Source organism: Kogia breviceps, chromosome 13 (genome assembly GCF_026419965.1).
Source record: "Kogia breviceps isolate mKogBre1 chromosome 13, mKogBre1 haplotype 1, whole genome shotgun sequence".
NCBI lineage: Eukaryota > Metazoa > Chordata > Mammalia > Artiodactyla > Physeteridae > Kogia > Kogia breviceps.
In genome coordinates this window covers 770,261-790,306 of record NC_081322.1, presented here as the reverse complement: position 1 = coordinate 790,306, position 20,046 = coordinate 770,261, and the positions used below count along the sequence as shown (strand labels likewise).

Here is a 20,046-nt window from a genome sequence, read left to right as displayed (position 1 = left end):
CGTAAAAATCCTTTTACCTTTGAAATGCATATAAAATACTAAAGTGTGTCCAGAAACACTGAACAAATATAAATCACTCTATGGGTGTTTTGCTCATCTATAGAGAGTTGTTAGTTTGACACTATAAAGCCATAGGGAGTGCAAACACTATTTCTTTATGGAATTCAGAACAAATTTCAGGTCATCATCCAATATACTTTTCCTTAAAGTTATATACAATCTTCAGATACAACATCTCTGAGGTGTAAGATTTCACCTCAGCCCTCATTCAATAACCATTTTTTGAGCACTTCTTACGTATTACGACAAGTATTATAAAGGAAAAGAAAAAAAGACCCAGTCCTTGACCTCCAGTGTTTCCAAGACTTAATGTTAACTCAGATGAATAAACGTAATTACAAACTCAGTGTGATACATGCCATTAGGATAAGGAACCATCTAGGAAGCCTCTATTAGCTAGACTGGGATAGTCTACAGATTTAAGCTGATTTATAAAAGACAAGCCAAGAATTAAATAATCAAAAGCACTGAGGCAAGAAGGAGCATTATGTACAAAGGCAGAGGTGTGACAGAGAGGTACACGTACAGGCAGCTAAAACTAGCCCTTCGTGAATTGTACAGAGGATACACGGAGGGTGGCAGGTGGCAAGAGAGAAAGACCAAGTGCGAGGCCCACATCAGAAAGGGATTTATATGTGGAGGGTGAAAAGGGTTAATAAAGGGGTAAAGGTAAGTGCATGAAGACTTATTACTATGACACCCAAGTCACCAGAGGGTTCTGTACGGTGAGAAAGATAGAAAGTGGTCAAGGTCTAGGGAAGGTGGCTTATGGTGATATAAATGGGAGTCAGGGCATGGATCAAGGACGTAAGAGAGGAAATGTCAGATTTAGTAATGGACCTGTCCTTGAGTTAAATGCACAGGTAAACACTGTGGTGGGGGGGGTCAAAGAAGATACTCAAAAAGAGGAAATTATTTGTCTCTGCTTTGGGATATAATCGGATGGGATATAACGAATTACTCAAGAAGGAATTATTTGTCTCTTCTTCAGGGTATAATCAGATGGTGCCGATACAGATGTTTTAAAAACAGAGAGAGAGAGAAAGTCAAGAGCTGGTCTAGCTGATTAGCATAAATGGCTCATGTAAGCCCAAGTCTCATTTTTAATCTTCACACAGTTAATTCAACAGGTTTTTTTGTTTGTTTGTTTTGTTGCGGTACGCGGGCCTCTCACTGCTGTGGCCTCTCCCGTTGCGGAGCACAGGCTCCGGACGCGCAGGCGCAGCGGCCACGGCTCACGGGCCCAGCCGCTCCGCGTCATGTGGGATCTTCCCGGACCGGGACACGAACCCGCGTCCCCTGCATCAGCAGGCGGACTCTCAACCCCTGCGCCACCAGGGAAGCCCAATTCAACAGGTTTTAGTTCTCTGTACCATTTTTTATTGTGAAAGTAATTCTTATCATGAACTTGCTTTGAAGCTGACTATACGATTTAATAGGCAGCATAGAGAAAACAATGCAATGCAAATAAAAAACCTTTTGTGAATTTTTTCTCTCTTGAACGAATCCCTTTGACAACTGTCTCTTGAGCTCCTGCTAAAATAATCTTGGGGCAGCAAGGAAAAGCTAAAGTTTATGCAAAACAAAGTAGTTTAAAACATTGAATGAGTTTATTCCTCTGGGTCAAGTATAATTATACGATGTGGGGCTTCCCTGGTGGCGCAGTGGTTGAGAATCCGCCTGCCGATGCAGGAGACACGGGTTCGTGCCCTGGTCCGGGAAGATCCCACATGCCGCGGAGCAACTAAGCCCGTGAGCCGTGGCCACTAGGCCTGTGCGTCCGGAGCCTGTGCTCCGCAACGGGAGAGGCCACAACAGTGAGAGGCCCGCATACCGCAAAAAAAAAAAAAAAAAAAATTATACGATGTGATCAACATTTTCAACTGACTCACTAAGTTTTAGGCTACAGATCAGCCCTGAATTGTGAACCAATATACAGCTTCTTTAGTACTTTAATAAAATCCTAAAGTTGGAACACTTCAGAGAATGTTTAATTATAATCCACCCTCTCACTTAAGACAGAAATCTATATACTAAAGTGCATCAGCCCATGCACTTTTCAAAGCCAAGGTTTTACATATCACATGTTCCTGAGATGTGGACTTTGTAGTCGGGTCTCTAAACTTCCTGAGCTGCGAGTCAGATCCAAACTACGGTGAACTCACCGAAATAAGAAATTCATCCTGTGAGGCCTCTGAAGAAACGGACTGTGAACCTATCCCAGGCGACCCCACTCCAACTTGTGCTCAGAATGATTGTCTTTTTTCCATTTGAATTTCTACAGTCCCTATCTCACCATATTGGCTAAGAATAAATTTAACAGCTGCTTATTTTGTTTCCTATTCGCCAATGTGGCAGTCTTTACACATATACTGCAGGACGTGGTATTATGTGGACTGAAGATATGAAAAATAAATGAGTCACCATCTGTGGATACCACAAAGAAAAACAGTCTGAAGAATTAATCACTACATCATGGCGAAATCAAAATTGTGGCATGCTATGGTAATTCTGGCTTGCTCTGTGACTTGTGAAGTAAAAGTAACAGTCAAGTGATGGAAAATTGAGTGAGTCAGAATGTCATCATCTCGGCAACATGAATGATTATTTTGTTCTTATGTCTCGATTAGGGCAAATTTTACACAAATTTTGTTACAGCTTTAAATAACAGAACTTGGAAAGCTATCAGCTCAAAAAGTATCTACTACCAGCTTACATTAAATGTAGTTATTATTTTATGTATCATACCAACTTCAGCACTTATTTTTAGTCCCTCCAGAAACAGTCTATTCATGAGACCTGCGAAAATCAGGTCTTCACCGCTCAGGACATCTTTATAGCTCTCCTTCCACAGGAAAATGATGTTAGTAGCTCATCCAAAGTAAGGCATGTTTACAATTTAATTTTCTAGTAACAGAAGGGATTTGTGCCAATTCACCCATATTCTCTCGTGTGGCCTCCCTTTGAGTGTCGTTCAGTTCAGTTCAACAAGTATTTACCGTATATCTGTTCTGTGCCAGGCATCGATATAGGAACTTGCTCAGAAAAGGAACAAACTAGACCCCTGTCCTTGGGGAACATACATTCTAATGCGTGAGACACACAATAAGCAAGAAGATGTAATAAATGCAGTATATACAATGATATCATCTCTGTAAATAATGTAAAGTTATATCATAAGAAAAAGTCGAGCAAAGCAAGTGTGTCAGGAGAGCCAGGGGTGGTGAGAGGTGGGTGGGGCTGTTTCAGTATCATCTGGGGAATCAGGATAAGCCTCAGAAGAAGGTAAGATTTCAGCAAATACTGAACAACCAAGTTAACCAAGTAGATTTCAGGGTAGAGGAGGGAGCAGATTTCAGAGAAAGCGAAGAGCAAGAGCAAAGTGGGAATATACCCTGAGAGTCCAACGCCAGGGAAGGCAGGGCAGAGTGGCAGAGAGGAAGCCAGGGCGGTCAGGACGGGCCATCACAGGGGCTCGGGCTTCTACTAACTGAAATGTTCTGACCACCAGCAATAACATTAGGTCCCGATACGACACTGACTGCAAATTAGATCCCACATTTCCGAGAGAACAAAGAAGTCCCTTTAATTTCTGACCTTACCCCAACCAACTTTCTGACTTCGCTTCCTTAATTCCTCTTTTCCTTTCAGCATCTTTAATTTCCAGTAATAAAACTATCTCTCTCTCGTTCAAATACAGTTACACTATTTCCCCATCAAACCCAGATAGTTTCTAAAAATAAAAACTAAACTGCTTTCATACGTGCACACGTGCTTTATCTTTGTTTATAAATACATATAAACTAAGGAAGGCAGGAAAGAAGGTTATAACAAAGGACCTTATTTTGACCCAAAAGGCATCGCTACCGGTAGTGGTTTTTTGCTTTTGTTTTTAGATTAATCTATGAGTACAGCTAAGGAAATCTACAGTGAGTCTCCTGTTTTAATACTGCCAATGAGCAGATATATGCATTCATTTTTTCTAATTTATTACATATGGTAATATAGACAGAAAACAACAAGAAACACAAGCTTTTAAGAAATTGGGCTTCACTTAGCTAACTGAAAGTCAGGAGAATAGGCAAAGAAGAAAAAGAGGAAGCATGGTATACAAATTGTCAAACCAGAATGATTATCTTTAATAAATACAATAATTTAGCTTTAATAAACTCAGATAAAATATTAAGGGATTCCTCTATATAGATCTCAATGTTTGCTGATTCAAAGAGAAAAAGACAGGTAGTAACGGATACAACAGGAATTTATTAAAATACTTTTCTTCTTTAGAGAAAATTTAAAATCTAAAACATAAATGTCTCTCTGTAATTAAAATTCAAACCTTTAGTTTACGACAGGCAGAGCCACTTTATTTGGAAAATTGTATGATTCTCCAGTTTATGTCAGGAAATCACCTTTCCTTCGGATATGCGCCACAGGAGTTGCGGGACGGTTAGCTTCAACGTTTAAGTAATGCTTTCAATGGGAGTTATTTTATCCTCACTATGCAGTACAGCATAACGTGGGACAGTGAGAAATAAAGTGATCTCTTGATAATAAGGTTCTTTTTCTGACAAAACTCACATTCAAGTAAGGAAAACAGGGCATAATAAAGTAATACATACATAAAACTCATACAAACAGAATAAAATCAGGGTAAAAAATTTACACCCATATTAAAGGAATGCTGGAATTAATACAATTAGAATTAATGATTAGAATAAACTAGGATGAGGAAAGAAAAGCATCTGAAAGAAAAGAGTTGTAAACTATGCTCAGAAAGAGATGATGAATTTCACTTGCTCCTCCAAGTCAAACTGGCTCCACCAAGGCTGGACTGGAATACGGGAAAAGGTGCAAAACTAACGTTAAAATACTGAAGTACAGGGCTTTCCCGGTGGTGCAGTGGTTGAGAGTCCGCCTGCCGATGCAGGGGACGCGGGTTCGCGCCCCGGTCCGGGAGGATCCCACGTGCCGCGGAGCGGCTGGGCCCGTGAGCCGTGGCCGCTGAGCCTGTGCGTCCGGAGCCTGTGCTCCGCAACGGGAGAGGCCACGACAGTGAGAGGCCCTGAAGTATATATCCACCTTTAAATCTTTTAGGGAATATAAATGTATTTATACTCACAGACACACACACACACAACGCATACCTATAGATTTTTAATACTTACATGACCTATCTTTTTCATTCACTCGAAAAAAAAAGTAAAGAGAAAGTTATAAACAGAAATAGCTGGCATTCCAAGAAAAATATGGCTATAGTTAAAGTGTGAATCTGATCTTTCTTTGGATGGAAAAGTGGAAAAAAAAATCTAGTCATAAATTAGATTTGAGTCACGTTCCTTAGTAACATGGTTGCTGATTTCTCTCATATTGACAGACATTCTTTCCACTTGATCTTTTTTTCAAATGGTTCATATCACCTTTGGGCCACAAGGAAGAACAGCCATGGTGTCCCATAGAGTCATATGTTTTTATTAAATTTCTTATGAGAACCAAAGTAAATTATGCTGCCCCGAGTGACAGGTGGAATCCAAAGGGACTCACAGGTTTATAGATAAAATCATCTAAGCTATAAATATACCCATTTTCCCAAAAAAAGGACCAGGCATAAAAGGTAATGACTGGAATGGGTGAAAGAAGGCGGCACAGAGAGTCAGCCGGGAAATCAACTGCAGCCGCAATGGCGGAAAGAACAACAACAGGACAATAAAAAGGCCCCTTCCCTACGGGGCAGCCAAAGATTTAACGTAGAATGGTGGAGAAATTATTGAACTGCAGCCCCGTGTAAGGATGAAGAGCTCCTTAACTTACATATCGGATGGCATCTTTAGAAAGAGAGGACATTATAATAATAATAAAAATATATCTAGTAAATCTGGCCACGATAATCAGGGGGGCTATACACCTTAGACCTTTGAAATCTGATATGTGACCTTTGAGAACTCTGACCCGATTAATAACTTCTCTAAGTAGTCTGGTCTGTCTCAGGCGCAGAGTCAAGGCTTCAGTTCAATGCTGAATCAGTAAAGATAGCGTCGTTTTATGAAAACACCGTTACCACACCTTGTGGCAAATGGTAGATGGAATGGCTTCAAACTAAAATTATTATCTTAAGCGTTATGTGACACAGCATAATAAAATTTGGGATGGTAGCCAAGGTTGAGGTCTAACTATAATAATCACCCTTGTTGCCATTCTTAGTGCTTCCAAGGGATTTTTAATTTTAATCCTTTAAAGAGGAAAAGGAAAAAAAGATTAAGTACAGTCACTGCTGAATAGTTTCTATTACTTTCATTAAAAAATTTAATACTAGCTTTTTTTTTTTTTTTTTTTTTTTTTTTGCGGTATGCGGGCCTCTCACTGTTGTGGCCTCTCCCGTTGCGGAGCACGGGCTCCGGACGCGCAGGCTCAGAGGCCATGCTCACGGGCCCAGCCGCTCCGCGGCATGTGGGATCTTCCCGGACCGGGGCACCAACCCGTGTCCCCCGCATCAGCAGGCGGACTCTCAACCACTGCGCCACCAGGGAAGCCCAATACTAGCTTTTTAAAGCTCACTTGAGGTACTGCCTGTTTTCTCATTTAGTTCATAACTATCAATGAAATTCTGATAGAAAGAATTTTAGACAGCAAAGCTAAAGCTGTCACTACTTTTCTTATTAACTTTCAGAGGCAACTGCTTCTGGAAAACAAAGGCTACTATAAGAAATACCAGCACAGAAACAAACACAAATAGTTAAGGAGTGCCTACAAGTAGTGATTTTAATATATACTTGGCAGTTATGTAAGGCTTATGAGAGCTTTAATATTTCCTGAAATCAAATCGCAGGAAAAGAAGGAATTATTTAAAATACCTGAGTTCTAACATTCATACCTATCATTTTAAGCTATATAAACAACACAAATCAAACTCAATCATTCATCTGACAAATATTTACTGAGTACTTATCACACGCTGGATAATATTTCAGAAACCAGGAATATGGTAGCGAAAGAAAGAGTAAACTCCCGCTCTCATGAAACTTACAGTATAAGGATGTAGGCAGAATATAAGTAAATATACGTATGTCAGATACTGATAAATGCAGAGAAGAAGAAAAATGAGTTGGGGGTAAAACTGTAAATAACCTGCTCAAGGAAGACCTCATTGGGAAAGAGATATTTGAGGAAAATTGTATTTTTTTTAATTTTTTTTTTGCCACGCCATGGGATCTCAGTTCCCTGACCATGGATCAAACCCAGGCCCCTGGCAGTGAAAGTTCTAACCACTGGACTGACAGGGAACTAACTCCCTTGAGGAATTTTCAATGTCTCTTTAAAGGAGGAGGGTGCTAGCCGTGTGGAAAACTGGGCAAGGTGAGGGTGGGAGAAGAAAGGACAAGCCTTGAGGCAGTAGCGTGCCTGGCTCTAATGAGAGAAATAGCAAACAAGGAGTCAGATGGTTCAGGGACTTTTTTGCTACGGCAAGCGCTTATTTTTATTCTGCGTGAAATGATAAGCCCTTGCAGGGTTTCGAGCAGATAAATTACCTAACGTACAATCATTTTAGCTTCTGTGCTGAGAACAGACTGAAGGGCAACAAGGGAGGCACCAGTCGAACTAGTCAGCAGACTGTTACCCACAATCAGGGAGAAGAGGGTCCGAGCGGGGAAGCAATAACACAGACCACGAGAAACGGCCAGTTTCTGGATACATTCTGAAGCTTAAAGCTCACGCGTGGGCTTCCCTGGCGGCGCAGTGGTTGAGAGTCCGCCTGCCGATGCAGGAGACACGGGTTCGTGCCCTGGTCCGGGAAGATCCCACATGCCGCGGAGCAACTAAGCCCGTGAGCCGTGGCCGCTGCGCCTGCGCGTCCGGAGCCTGTGCTCCGCAACGGGAGAGGCCACAGCGGTGAGAGGCCTGCATACCGCAAAAAATAATAATAATAATAAAATAAAAAAGCTCACGTGTTTTGCGAGTAGCATGGTACAGGGTGAAGACGCCAATGATTTTCATCTCAGGAACAGGAAGAACGGGCTGTCATGTGCTGAGTGGGAAACACTGCAGCAGGAGCGGGGGAGGGGGGGGGGGGAGCGGGGGGGGGAGGTCAGGAGTCCAGTTCCCGATTTGCTCCCAGAAGCTGCTCCTAGTGCAGATCTCTATCAAGGAGGAAGCGGACTGCGGTCCTGGAGTTCAGAGGAGAGGGACAGACTCCAAACACAGATTCTGGAGTCACAGACATCAAGATGAATGACCAGACGAGGTCACCGAGAGGGTGGGGATAAACAGTAATGAGGAAAGCCCCCAGCCCTGGAGTACGGTAAAGTACAGAGGTCAAGGGAATGAAAAGAAAGAAGCTAAGGGGAGTGTGAAGGAGCCAAGGGAAGCGAGTTAGAAGGAAAGCGAGGAGGGTGTGCTATTCTGGAAGCAGAGGGAAGAAAATCATGTAATCAGAATGTTCAGTGAACATATCTGGGCATAGAGATTATTTCTTATTCGGGATTATTTTCTTAACCTATATTCTCAGATGTAGAATTACTAGGACCAACTGATAAAAATCGTTGAAAAGGCAAATACTAGAGAAACAGACCTGTGGTACTCCATTGGAGCTGCTACTTAGTATCCAGGCTAATCAGTCAATACTTTCTGAATTCAGTTTTCCACTGTTAATGAATTTACCTAACTATAATCAAAGAGCTCATATTAATTTTCAACAAAAGTACTATGACTAAAAAGTATCATGACTTTGACAACGGACTTCATAGAAGAGGTAACTGGTATCTATAACACTCATCTGATTTATATAAATTAAGTCACTTACTATTATTCTCAGTCCAATTTCCTGTTTCTTTCATTGCATTCACTATAAATTTCATTCTTTCATTTGCTTATTATTTGCTTATTTTCTTGTCTATCCTCTGTCTCCTCTAGTAGAGACGCTATGTGAAAGGCAGGGATTATTTTTGTCCGATTCAGCCCCATATCCCCAGCACCAGAGTGCCTGGCTTTCAACAAATGGATGAATGAATCAAAACAATGAGAAAGAAAAAACAGATTGACACGACATTCTTTTTTTTTTTTTTTTTTTTTGTGGTACGCGGGCCTCTCACTGTTGTGGCCCCTCCCGTTGCGGAGCACAGGCTCCGGACGCGCAGGCTCAGCGGCCACGGCTCACGGGCCCAGCCGCTCCGCGGCACGTGGGATCCTCCCGGACCGGGGCACGAACCCGCGTCCCCTGCATCGACAGGCGGACTCTCAACCACTGAGCCACCAGGGAAGCCCTGACACGACATTCTTACTGGAGAGATGTAGCTTCTGTTAGAGCACAGTTGCCTGGCGCAACTCAATGGTTTGTTCCAGTGGCCAGTGTTTCCAAAGCAAAAATATTATGCAGAGGCTAGCATCTGTCTATCATCTGACTTATAACAGGGTATCAGAAATATGGTCCACCCTACAGATTCTAGCACCTGCCTTTATTACAAACCGTACAATTTTTTTCTGCTCAGTTTTCATCTTAATCTAAATATCACTGTGTCATGGCTCTCAGCTCCCCCACTCTTCCCCAGGGGTTGCCTCCGCTACAGACAGCAGTACACCAGAGGTCACGTTCTTCTCAGGGTGACACCCATCCAATGGCTAACTGATGTAGGAACAGAAAGGCTTGGCTATCTCAGCCCAACGGGGGACAGTTCTGAAAAGCCACTGTAGCTCCAGAGTTCCCCCAGGGGCCAGAAGAAAGCGTCTTGTGCTGCATCCCAGCTCAGTTTTATCCTGCGCCCATTCCTGCTCCCTGTGTACCCCCTTCCACAGGGGTGGATCTCTAGGGCACTGCTTAGAAACCTCTGAAGAGTAAAGGTCGTTTCCAAATATGTTTCCCAGGTAACCTAGTCTGTGACAGATGGTACCAAGAGTGGTCTGAGAAAGCAGGTGATAAGATGGGTCTTTGGAGCTAGGTCACTAGCTGCCCGGCTGGCAAAGAGGAGCGTAACCCCAGGGGACACAGAGAACCCCCCTGGCACGAGGTGGCTGTCCACCGGTTAAAGCTCTCACCAGAGGTAGGTTGGGATGGTATACCAGCAGAAGGGGAACAGTTTAGCTAGAATGATGTTTGAGAAACATAGGAGAAATAAAAACTAGGAGGACAACTGAAAAAGAATATAAAAAGCTAAGGGCAATATATGTATAACTGATGTACTTTGCTGTACACCTGAAACTAACACAACATTATAAATCAACTATTCTCCGATAAAAATTTTTTAAAAAAAGAATGCATTTGCAAATTTGAAGAAAAAAAAAAAAAAAGCTAAGGGCAAGTAACCACCAACATGAAAGCCAGAGGAACTCTCTGGTAGATACAAAAATGCTCTCAGATCTTGCAGCTTTTGGGCAAAGAAAGGTAATGACCAGGAACAGGGATTAATCGTCAAGAGTAGTCCAAAAATCCCTAACTTCCAGGCACAGAAGATGTACGAAGTCAGGATCCTGACTGGAAAAGAACAGGATCCTGCCACGTGGGATGAGATGTCTCGTTTGATGCCTCCCCAAATCCTGAATTCCCAGATTCCCCAGAACTTTCTGAACCCACAAAAGTGGCCTGCCCCTTCTTTTTGGGGGATGATGTAGGTAGAGGCTTCTCTCCCATAAGACAACCTGTGCCTCTGGAACCCCCCATCTGTCCACTCTCACCTCCTCTCCAGAAACTCTGGCCTATATAACTAGGGTTATATCACAACATAACCCATCTGGGACGTCAGAGGCCTGAGAAAGGAAAAAGAAAGAGGCTATCTGAGAAAGGCACTGCGAGATCCAGCAAACTTACATTAGCAAAGGAGAGTACATCTAAGATTAAATTCTGAGGGCGTTTAATCAAAGGGGCTGGAATTTAAGATGAGATAAGGGAGAGTTTATTGATTTGAGGGCACTGTGCTGAGATGCAAGATTTACAACAGGCAAGAATCTCAGGAGACGGTACAAACCGGCCGCTAGGATGGCTCCTAAAAACAGGGGCAAAGTAATAGCTCATGTAATGCTAAGAATGCTGGGGCAGATGGCAGAAGAGGGGAGCACAGGCTCAGAGAGCGCATGCTGGGGTGCACGTGCTACATGAGGCCAGAACCCCACTGGATGGGGACGTTCCCTGGGAAGGCCCCGAAAACACACCACTTACCAAAGCCACGAGGAATGTACTGGTGAGAAGACATCTACATTACCAGGTTCTGCGTGGCGGCTCTCTTCTGAAGGTCAGAAGTGACAGAGGAAAGGTTTTTATGGAACCAGGCTCATCAACAGCAATGGGGATACTAGAACCAGGTGAGGACCGGAAGCCACCAGAAGCCAGGTAGGTACAATTATCCTGAGAGTGGCAAGGTTGGTGTGCAGGGGGTCCTGACCCACAGTTACGGACCTGGTTCACAGAGTACGGCATCCCTAGAGACACAATAAGAAGCTAACGAGGCTACTATCCAACCGGCACATTGAAAAGAAATCCAAGACGGATGTGACTGCGAAGCCGAGGGTAGCTGCCCCAAGGAGGCCACACTCACATGCTCAGTTTCCAAACCTTGGCTGATTTTTGGACTCACTGATGGAAGAAGCAGCCTAGTCTACAGAAGGGAGGATCTCGCAGCACCATGGCAAGAATACAAGATAATAATTCCCCCAGTCCTTCCCCAAACGTACCTACAGCCCTTTATCCAAGCCACTGTGCACTGGGGACAGGGAACACCCAAGCGTTTTGAGGGCACGGAGTTGACACTGATACCAGGAGACCTGAAGCATCAATATGCTGTCCCTCCACGTTAGACGCGTATGGAGGCCCCTAATTAATGGTGCCCTGGCCAAGGTCTAGTTCATACTGGATCCATTGGGACCACAGACCCAGGCGGTGGTGACTTCCACAGTCCCCAGATGTGGAACCAGGACATACATATACTTGGCGACTGCCACAACACCCGTATCAAATCTGTGGCCTATGAGGTAAGATATATAATTGCAGAGAAAGCCAAGAGGAAGAACGGGCAACTGCCCCATCCCATCCCTGACAAGACGGTAAAGAAAACCAACGTAATGTTGCTTGGGGAGTGGGGAATGGAAATTAGTTTTCCTTAAGGGTCTAAAGAGCATGCAGGGGTGGTCCCAAGGCTGTTGGCCGGTCGACGTTGCAGCTCAACTTCTCTTTTATCCACTTCTTTTTCTGTCCCCTCCCCCTCCAAAGGGGTTGATTTCCCCTTTGGAACACTCCTTAATAACTCCAGCTCAGAACCAGATTCCTGGCTAAGCCAACTTGTAACAGGCATTTTCCACCTTGAATGTAAGTTACGTTTCCTTTTTAAATAATCTTGGGCTTATCTTCAGGACTACTCCCCAATTTAATCTGGTAGTGCTAGGTTTCACTTCTAGAAAACTTTTCCCTAAGTAGTGTCCTGCCAGGAAGTGTCTTTGAAAAGTCCGTGGGATTTTTCTCTGGGAAGAGCCCAGAAGTATAATTCCTGATTTACAGGTGGTCTCTGCATTTTAAATTATTGTTGACTCTTGTCAAACCCCATTTCCTTATTACAGGTCCTAGGTAACCTCTCAATTCGACATTTAAAAAAAAAAAACCAAAAAACAGCTTTTCTGATTCTAGATTGACACAGCTTATTCAAAATTAGCTTTTCATCTGGAAAGCTCTTCACTGATTACGGAAATATTCTCTTTTTATTTCAACAGCATTTAAGTATATAGGCCATACATGCTAAGTTCATAACTTGTTTTAACAGCTCCTTTGTAAGTATATTTAAGTTATCTATATAAAGATAGATTTTATTTACACAGACAATAAAACAAATATGTTGAGAATTTCCTTTTCTTTCATATAGCCTTGCAGTATTCTCTATACAATCTCTTGATTAATGTTGCTACCTACAAAGTTACACATAACTTCAAAAACTTACATAAATTTTACAGGGTAAGGAATTTAAAATTAAACATGAAAAACTACTATCAATTAACTGTACCATGAAATCTTGAACTTAAACTGTAGAGTTTCTCAACTATTTCTATGAGTAAGTGTAGTTTATTATAAGTTTAAGTTAATAAATAATAACAATAAATAAATCAGGTGTGGGTCTTTAAAAAGTAGTCCATACTAATTGGCAAATATACTCTGCACAAAATCTTGGGTAATAAGAGATTCAAAACATTCTAAGTACTGTGCAAGCTGATGAAAGCATTTTCTGCTGTTGAATTCAACTGCTTAAAATTAAACCTTATAATAAAAAAAAAACGAGACGTATGTCTATAGTTACAGTTGATTCTAGTGATGAGTTCATTTCTATGAAAAACCAAAGCAACGTATATGTTTTTAAATAGTACATGGTTTCTGTGGCTATACAGAAACAAATGGGATGACTGTTAGTGTGACAAAATTCTCTCAGAACATATTACTAAATTATAGCAGAAGTCTCTACACCTTGAAGGAAAAAAACCGGAAAATTTTACAGTAGCCCTGGGTCCACAATTAAATGCTACCTAGACCAGGTGAAATATTGTACTGCATCTTAACCAAATACAGTCGATTTAATCAGAGATTCATGGATCTTGCTCTATTCTGGACCCTGTGGGTTGTACTAACTCATGCTCACTTCTTCCTCTGCTTCTCCTACCACAAGACTCAGATTCACCCACAAAGATGATGGAAGACCAGGTTTTATCAGCAGCCAGAAACAAAGTACAGACTGCCAATAATCATGAAAAGGCTTGCTCAGGTAATTTAGTCACTAGCCACTGCCTCATTCACCATAATCATGCCTCCCAAACAACAGGATCTGAAGATGCTTGTAAGAAAAAAGAATCTTCGGGGATAGAAACAGAGACAACTTTCGGGGGGGGGGAGACACATGAGATTATCATTTGGCCAACAATAGTTATGAGGAGATATATATATTTCATTCCAATCACTTCTAGTTATTAAACATACTGCACCATACTTGGATATTTTTATAGTTTATTATGTCAGGTTATCTTTAAGTTTTTGAAATTTAACTTAAAATAGATAAAATAAAGATTATACGTACTTGGAAGAAACTGCCTCCATGAATTCATCCAAAAAATCATCATATTCAGGACCTCTCACTCTTCTCTGCCGTAGTCCAATGTACAATGGATCTTTAAGTAACTCCTATTTGTAAAAAAAAGTTACCATAAGTATAGAAATAACTAAAGGTAAGTCATTTACTCTTTCTGAGTGAACCTCAGTTTTCTCATCTGTACAAAAAGGATAGAAATGGAAATAAAATCTAGCTATACTGATTCAGAATTAACCTAAAGAGTTATTATTTAGTATTATATATAATATAGTGCTTATAAATAAGAATATGAAATATAATTACTAAACATTTAAAACATCCTTATGTTTTTATTGTTATTCTTATGTCTTATTCTAGAGGAAAGCAAAAGGTATTAAAATCTCTCAGTTGTGTAAAATTCAAAAGGCAAAGTTCATCACAAAGAAAAATAATACTGAGATTTGAAGTATCATATTAGCTTAGGAAATGGAAAGATAGCAATTCCTTTCTTAGATTTTCTTCTAAAACTGATATACATATATAGATATAGATAGATAGATCAGGCAACACTACTCTGTTTAAGCTTTAGAATAGGTAATTTTTTAATGAAATCAGTTAATTGAGGTATAATTTATATACAGTAATATGCACACACTTATAACAAAAGCTCCCAGTAAACTAGGAATAGAAAGGAAATTCTTCAACCTAATACAGGGCATCTGTGAAAAACCCACAACTAACAACATATTTAACAGTGAAAGACTGAATGCTATTCCCCTAAAATTGGAAACAAGACAAGGATATCTAGTCTCATCACTTCTATTCAACACTATGCATACTAGAGATCCTAGCCATTAAAATAAGGCAAGAAAAAGAAAAAAAACAGGAATAAGGATTGGAAAGGAAGAAGTAAACTGTTTCTATTTGTACACACATGACCATGTACATGGGAAATGCTAAGGAATCTATCAAAAAATTCACTAGAAATAATACATGAATTAAACATGATTGTAGGATATAAGGTCAATTTACACAAATCAAATGTATATCTATATACTAGCAATGAATAGTTGAAAATGAAATAAAATACACAACTCCACTTACAATAGCATTCCAGAACATAAAATTCATAGGGACAAATTTAACAAAACATGTGGAAGGCCTATATACTGGAAATCACAAAATACTGCTGAAAGAAATTACAAAGACAAACTTTTGACAGCCTGGGAAAAATGGCAATGTTTGACATAATAGTGAAACAACTGACAACACTGCTACCTTCAGTAACCTAGAATAGAGAAAAATGTACCTAACGAACTTGTGAATCTGACTAAAAAGATTTCCAGGCAGAATGCTGAATGCATAAACTGGCTGTGTGCTAAGGTTAACATGGACATGAACTAAAGAAGGAAATGTTCAGCTTGTGGGCAAAATTTAAACAGAATATAGAGGACACAAGACTTGCCTGTAAAAGATTTCCAAAGTAAAATAAGGCCTGTGGGTCAAAGATCAAATTAAGTGTGTGGTTGTAATAACTCTTTTGAAAGCTTCTGATTGATTTAAAGTGGAGCCTAGGAGACCATTTTGCCTTGTTCAGTGGAACTGGTACCACAGCACTCTGATATGTCAACCAAGAATAGGGAGAAGGCCTATTTTGAAAAGAATTGTGAGTAGGGCCTTTATCTAATGTAGTAGACTATAATCTGATACACAGAAAGCCAAAAAGAAATTTTTAAAGGTGCTGTACTACTTGGATTAATTGACCCACAGACACTTCAAAACGAAAATACTTCATTGGATCCTCCACTTTCCACAGGCAGGAAGCAGACTGAGAGAGCCATTCTGATGCAACGGGGCCATTTCTTATGGAAAAGGAAGACTATCTCAGAGGACAGAGCCAAGAGCCCAGACAGAAGAGCCAAAAGCCTAGGAGAACAATGAACTACAGAACCACTCTGAAGAAGAAGAACTGGGCCTATTCAAAGAACATTCCCTGCTCCTCAAGTAGGTGGTCTGGTAACATACGTCCATTGGCAATTCAGAATTGCTATGAACCACTTAGAGCCATATGACTCCTGTTCCTGCCATTCTGAAAGGGAGTGTTGACTGTGGCCGTTCTGTCCCTGCCTCCCCATTGTATGCTTGGTATGTGGGAACATATAGGAGGAGCCACATCGAGGAGCAAAACATGAGGATCTTCATTTGCATCTAGACCTGATTTAGATGACAGAATCCTGAACTGTGGGCCTGCTGTTTTTCCTGGGATGACATTTTTGGAAACCTAGGACGGAGATGAGCATATTTTACATGTGGAATGTGAACAATGTGTGAAGGGTGAGAATCTCTATGGAGAAAGGCTAAGCTGTCCCAAGCATCCCAGCCTCCCTAGCCATTCCAGGGAATCACGAACATTCATAAAACAGTAATTATTCTAAGTCACTAGGTTTGGAGGTGGTTTATAGATAAATGATATGGTTTTGAGGTGTGGTTATGTTGTTAAGAAGGTTAAACCATTTGAATTGCCTATGTTGGAATTTGCTTGGAGACAACAGAAACTATAGCCCAGTTTACACGTCCTGTCCTAGTGCAATTACTAATAGTATCCTCTCTCATTGTGAAAGTGCCTTGGCTTGGCCAATACAGAATGTGGTCGTCCCACTTACAATGTACTGCACAACAGTGAGTTAAGGCTTTCTGGCTAGCTGGAAGTTAACATATCAAATCATATAAATGTATTTCACAGGAAATGTAAAATCTGAAACTGAGTACTGTTGTAAAGCCCAGCTGTTCCTTGAGGCCTAAAAACTTTAAACAATCTACTGGCAGGCTTCTGAACAGTTGATGTTGAAGTGCCAATGAGCTACTAATGGCTGCCAGAATTAAAATACTTTCTCCATGTCTGGGATATAGTTGGACTTCTAAAATGTGAATTAGAAAAAGAACACAATTGAGAAAAGATGTTACATTTTCCCCCTTCTCTTTTCTCTCATTCTTTCCCATGCTAGTAATTAAAGTATATCATAAAGAAGTCTGCTACAGTGAAGAGTCAATTATGAAGGTTTATGAACAAGACAAAGCTTTTGAATTAAATCAGGAAGTTATAAAATTCTTCCAGTCATAATGTCTCTGTCAAAAATTATTGTTTTTTAAAAATTTCCTGATAATTAAGGCTTTAATAATGAGTGCATTCTTGGAGATTTGGCTGACAAAAAAATAACATCTACAAAAAGCAATTTAACAAGATTACCCCGTTGTGATAATGGCACCACAGACCAAGCAGCCTGGCACAGAAGTGACATTAATTCATTGGATTAAAAACTTCTCACAGCCAAGAGTAAAAACTTAATAGATCTTTGTTGGGAAATAAATGAAAGACTTGGTATTAAGCAAACACTTTAAAAAGATTAGACCTTATTTAACAAGAGGTGTCACATGCAATGCGTTTGTTGTCACTGAAGACTTACAAAGACTTAGAAGCATGTGAGAAGGAAAACACTTAGGCTATGAAAGAGAGTAAAGGACAAAAGCATATGGAAACATAAGAGAGTTTCACAAAGGAGATAAGGAGGGTATAATTTGGTAAAATTAATTATCATACTTCTTAGCACTGTCTCAACTCTGGAACCTTGGGAATTTTTATTTGAAGTTAATAGTAATCACTATCAACTTTTACCTTGATCATATCTCTCATTTCTACCATTCCAGTCTAAAGTTTCTGAGAAATAAAAAATATTTTCTCAATATTCTAAAGTTTTAAGAAATCATTACAAAAAGTAGTATTTCCTATCAGCAAATTTGAGAGCGCTGAAATGTAAAATCAAAAACAAAGAAAACCAATAAGCTCTACCCATTCAGAACTACCCCACCACTAGCCCCTTGATGCACATTCTTCTATGTCATTTTCTTCACATCTATGCATGTATAATATGATCTGTCCAAATTGGGGACAATATCATAGACTGTTTTATAACTCCTTTTCACATAGGAATATATTGTGGCAAGTTTTCACATCACTCACTAGATGAATATTTTAAAAACGTGTGATCTGTATTGGAACTCTGCCCTTCTAGAGAGGATGAACAAATTAACAATCCCCCACCCCCCAGTGACATATAATAAATATGTTTATTTTGTTGCAACCAAAGGAACAGTATTATCTTTCCACATATGTGTGTGTGTGTGTGTGTGTGTATATTTGAAGTATACATGTAAAATATATAATAAATAAAATATATAATAAATAAAATATATAATAAATAAAATATATAGTAGAGTTAAAAATATATAAATATACTTAAATATAATGTTATCAGGTAGTATTCATTTATATTTCTTTTCTAATATCATTAAACATTTTTCATAAGTTTACTGACCATTTTCATTTCTTCATTTTTAAATTATCTGTGACCATGGGTCCTTAGGCAATTTGAATATTTCACAGTTAACATTTTCTCATTGAATTGAAACTGTTCTTTGAATACTAAGACCATTTTAAATCTTTATCTGCCATAAATGTTATGAATATTTCCCATTTCAGCATTTATTTTTAAATTATATTTATAATATACAGATAGTCATACTCTATGCTGCTATTTACTCATTATTTGCAAATGAAAATCCAAATTCTGTAAAGAAATAATATCAACTTTTTGCTGCTTTGCTGGTTCATGTCATCAGTATGATTAAGCAATCTAACTGCCAATGCTCAGCCAAGAGTCTCAAGCAATACGTACAATGTCAGCATGCATACGAGCTGGCATGAACGTTAACAAGCAGTGGAAATAAAAATGATTAAAATTTGACTGTGGTTCAGTAAGTCTGGAGTGGAGCCCAGGATTTTGCATTTTTAACACATGCCCCCAGTAATTCTGAACTGGTTTCGTTCATGGAACGTGTGTTGAGAACCACTCGTTTCAACCTTAAATTATTAAGTTAAAATCAAATTATTCTACTTCCCCGAAAGTTCCTGTCTCAGGTCAATTTTTTTTCTATTTTCGTTTATATAATGGGTATTTCTGAAATATATCACAAACTTCAAGGAGTTCCTGAGACTTACAGCGCATACAAAACCAAACTGTAGACCCCATTCTCTTTCCCAAGGCACTGGTGTCGTGCCTCAGAAAACAGATGAATAAATCCTTGATATAATCCTAATTTAGAGAGGGTGAGGTAAGAGGAGACGATGAAAAAGTAAGCATGTGACAATACACACCAAGCTGGCAAACTGGGAACTGAGGGATTATCTGCTCTCCTCTGGCTTTACTATACAATACAAAGGTTAGTACTCATTCAAAGGCGGGATCCCTCGCCTGAAATGGCAAGTAATCCCCATAATATGAAAGGACAAAGATAAAAAGTGAGGGGGGTTGAGGGAGAAATGCTGACAGCCTAGCTAGGACCACGTGGCAGGCAGAATAACGACACGCTCCTCCCCACAAACCTATAAATACATCAGCTTTTGTGGCATAGGAAACTTTGCAGGTGTGATTAAAGGTGAGTCCTTAAAGGCGAAAAACTTTTTCTGGCTGTAGTCAGAGAAAGAAATGGGATGATAGAAACAGGGTCAGAGAGACACTACGCTGCTGGCTTTGAAAACAGGTAAAGGGGACCATGAACCAAGGACTGGAGGCATTTCTCTAGAAGCTGGAAAAGACAAGAGTGTGGAACACAGCCCAGCTGACATCTTTTATGATTTTAGCCTGTTCAGACTTGTGTCAGGCTTGTGACCCATAGAACTGTAAGGTAATATATTTGTGCTATTTTAAGCCACTAAGTTTGTAGTAATTTGTCATGGTAGCAATAGAAACCTAGTACCAGTCACACTCTAGTACCAACAATGACTTCTGTCCAAGTGCTGAAAGATACATGGCAGGTTCGTAGGGCAGAAAACTCTGTAAGGTTCTTCTTTTGTTCAGTTTCTCCCCCAACACAGCTGCTTCAGGCCAAACATGAAGAGTACTTTCTA

General features: G+C 40.2%; 1 protein-coding gene across 2 annotated transcripts in view; it reads right to left on the bottom strand.

Annotated features, from left to right (window-relative positions):
• Positions 1-20,046, bottom strand: part of ME1 (malic enzyme 1) — a 185,806-nt gene that overhangs the window by 79,129 nt on the left and 86,631 nt on the right. For both annotated transcript variants that reach the window (XM_059083903.2, XM_067011227.1), the window contains exon 6: positions 14,091-14,194. In XM_059083903.2, the coding sequence (XP_058939886.1) occupies positions 14,091-14,194 (104 nt within the window). The remainder of the gene's footprint in view (positions 1-14,090; positions 14,195-20,046) is intronic.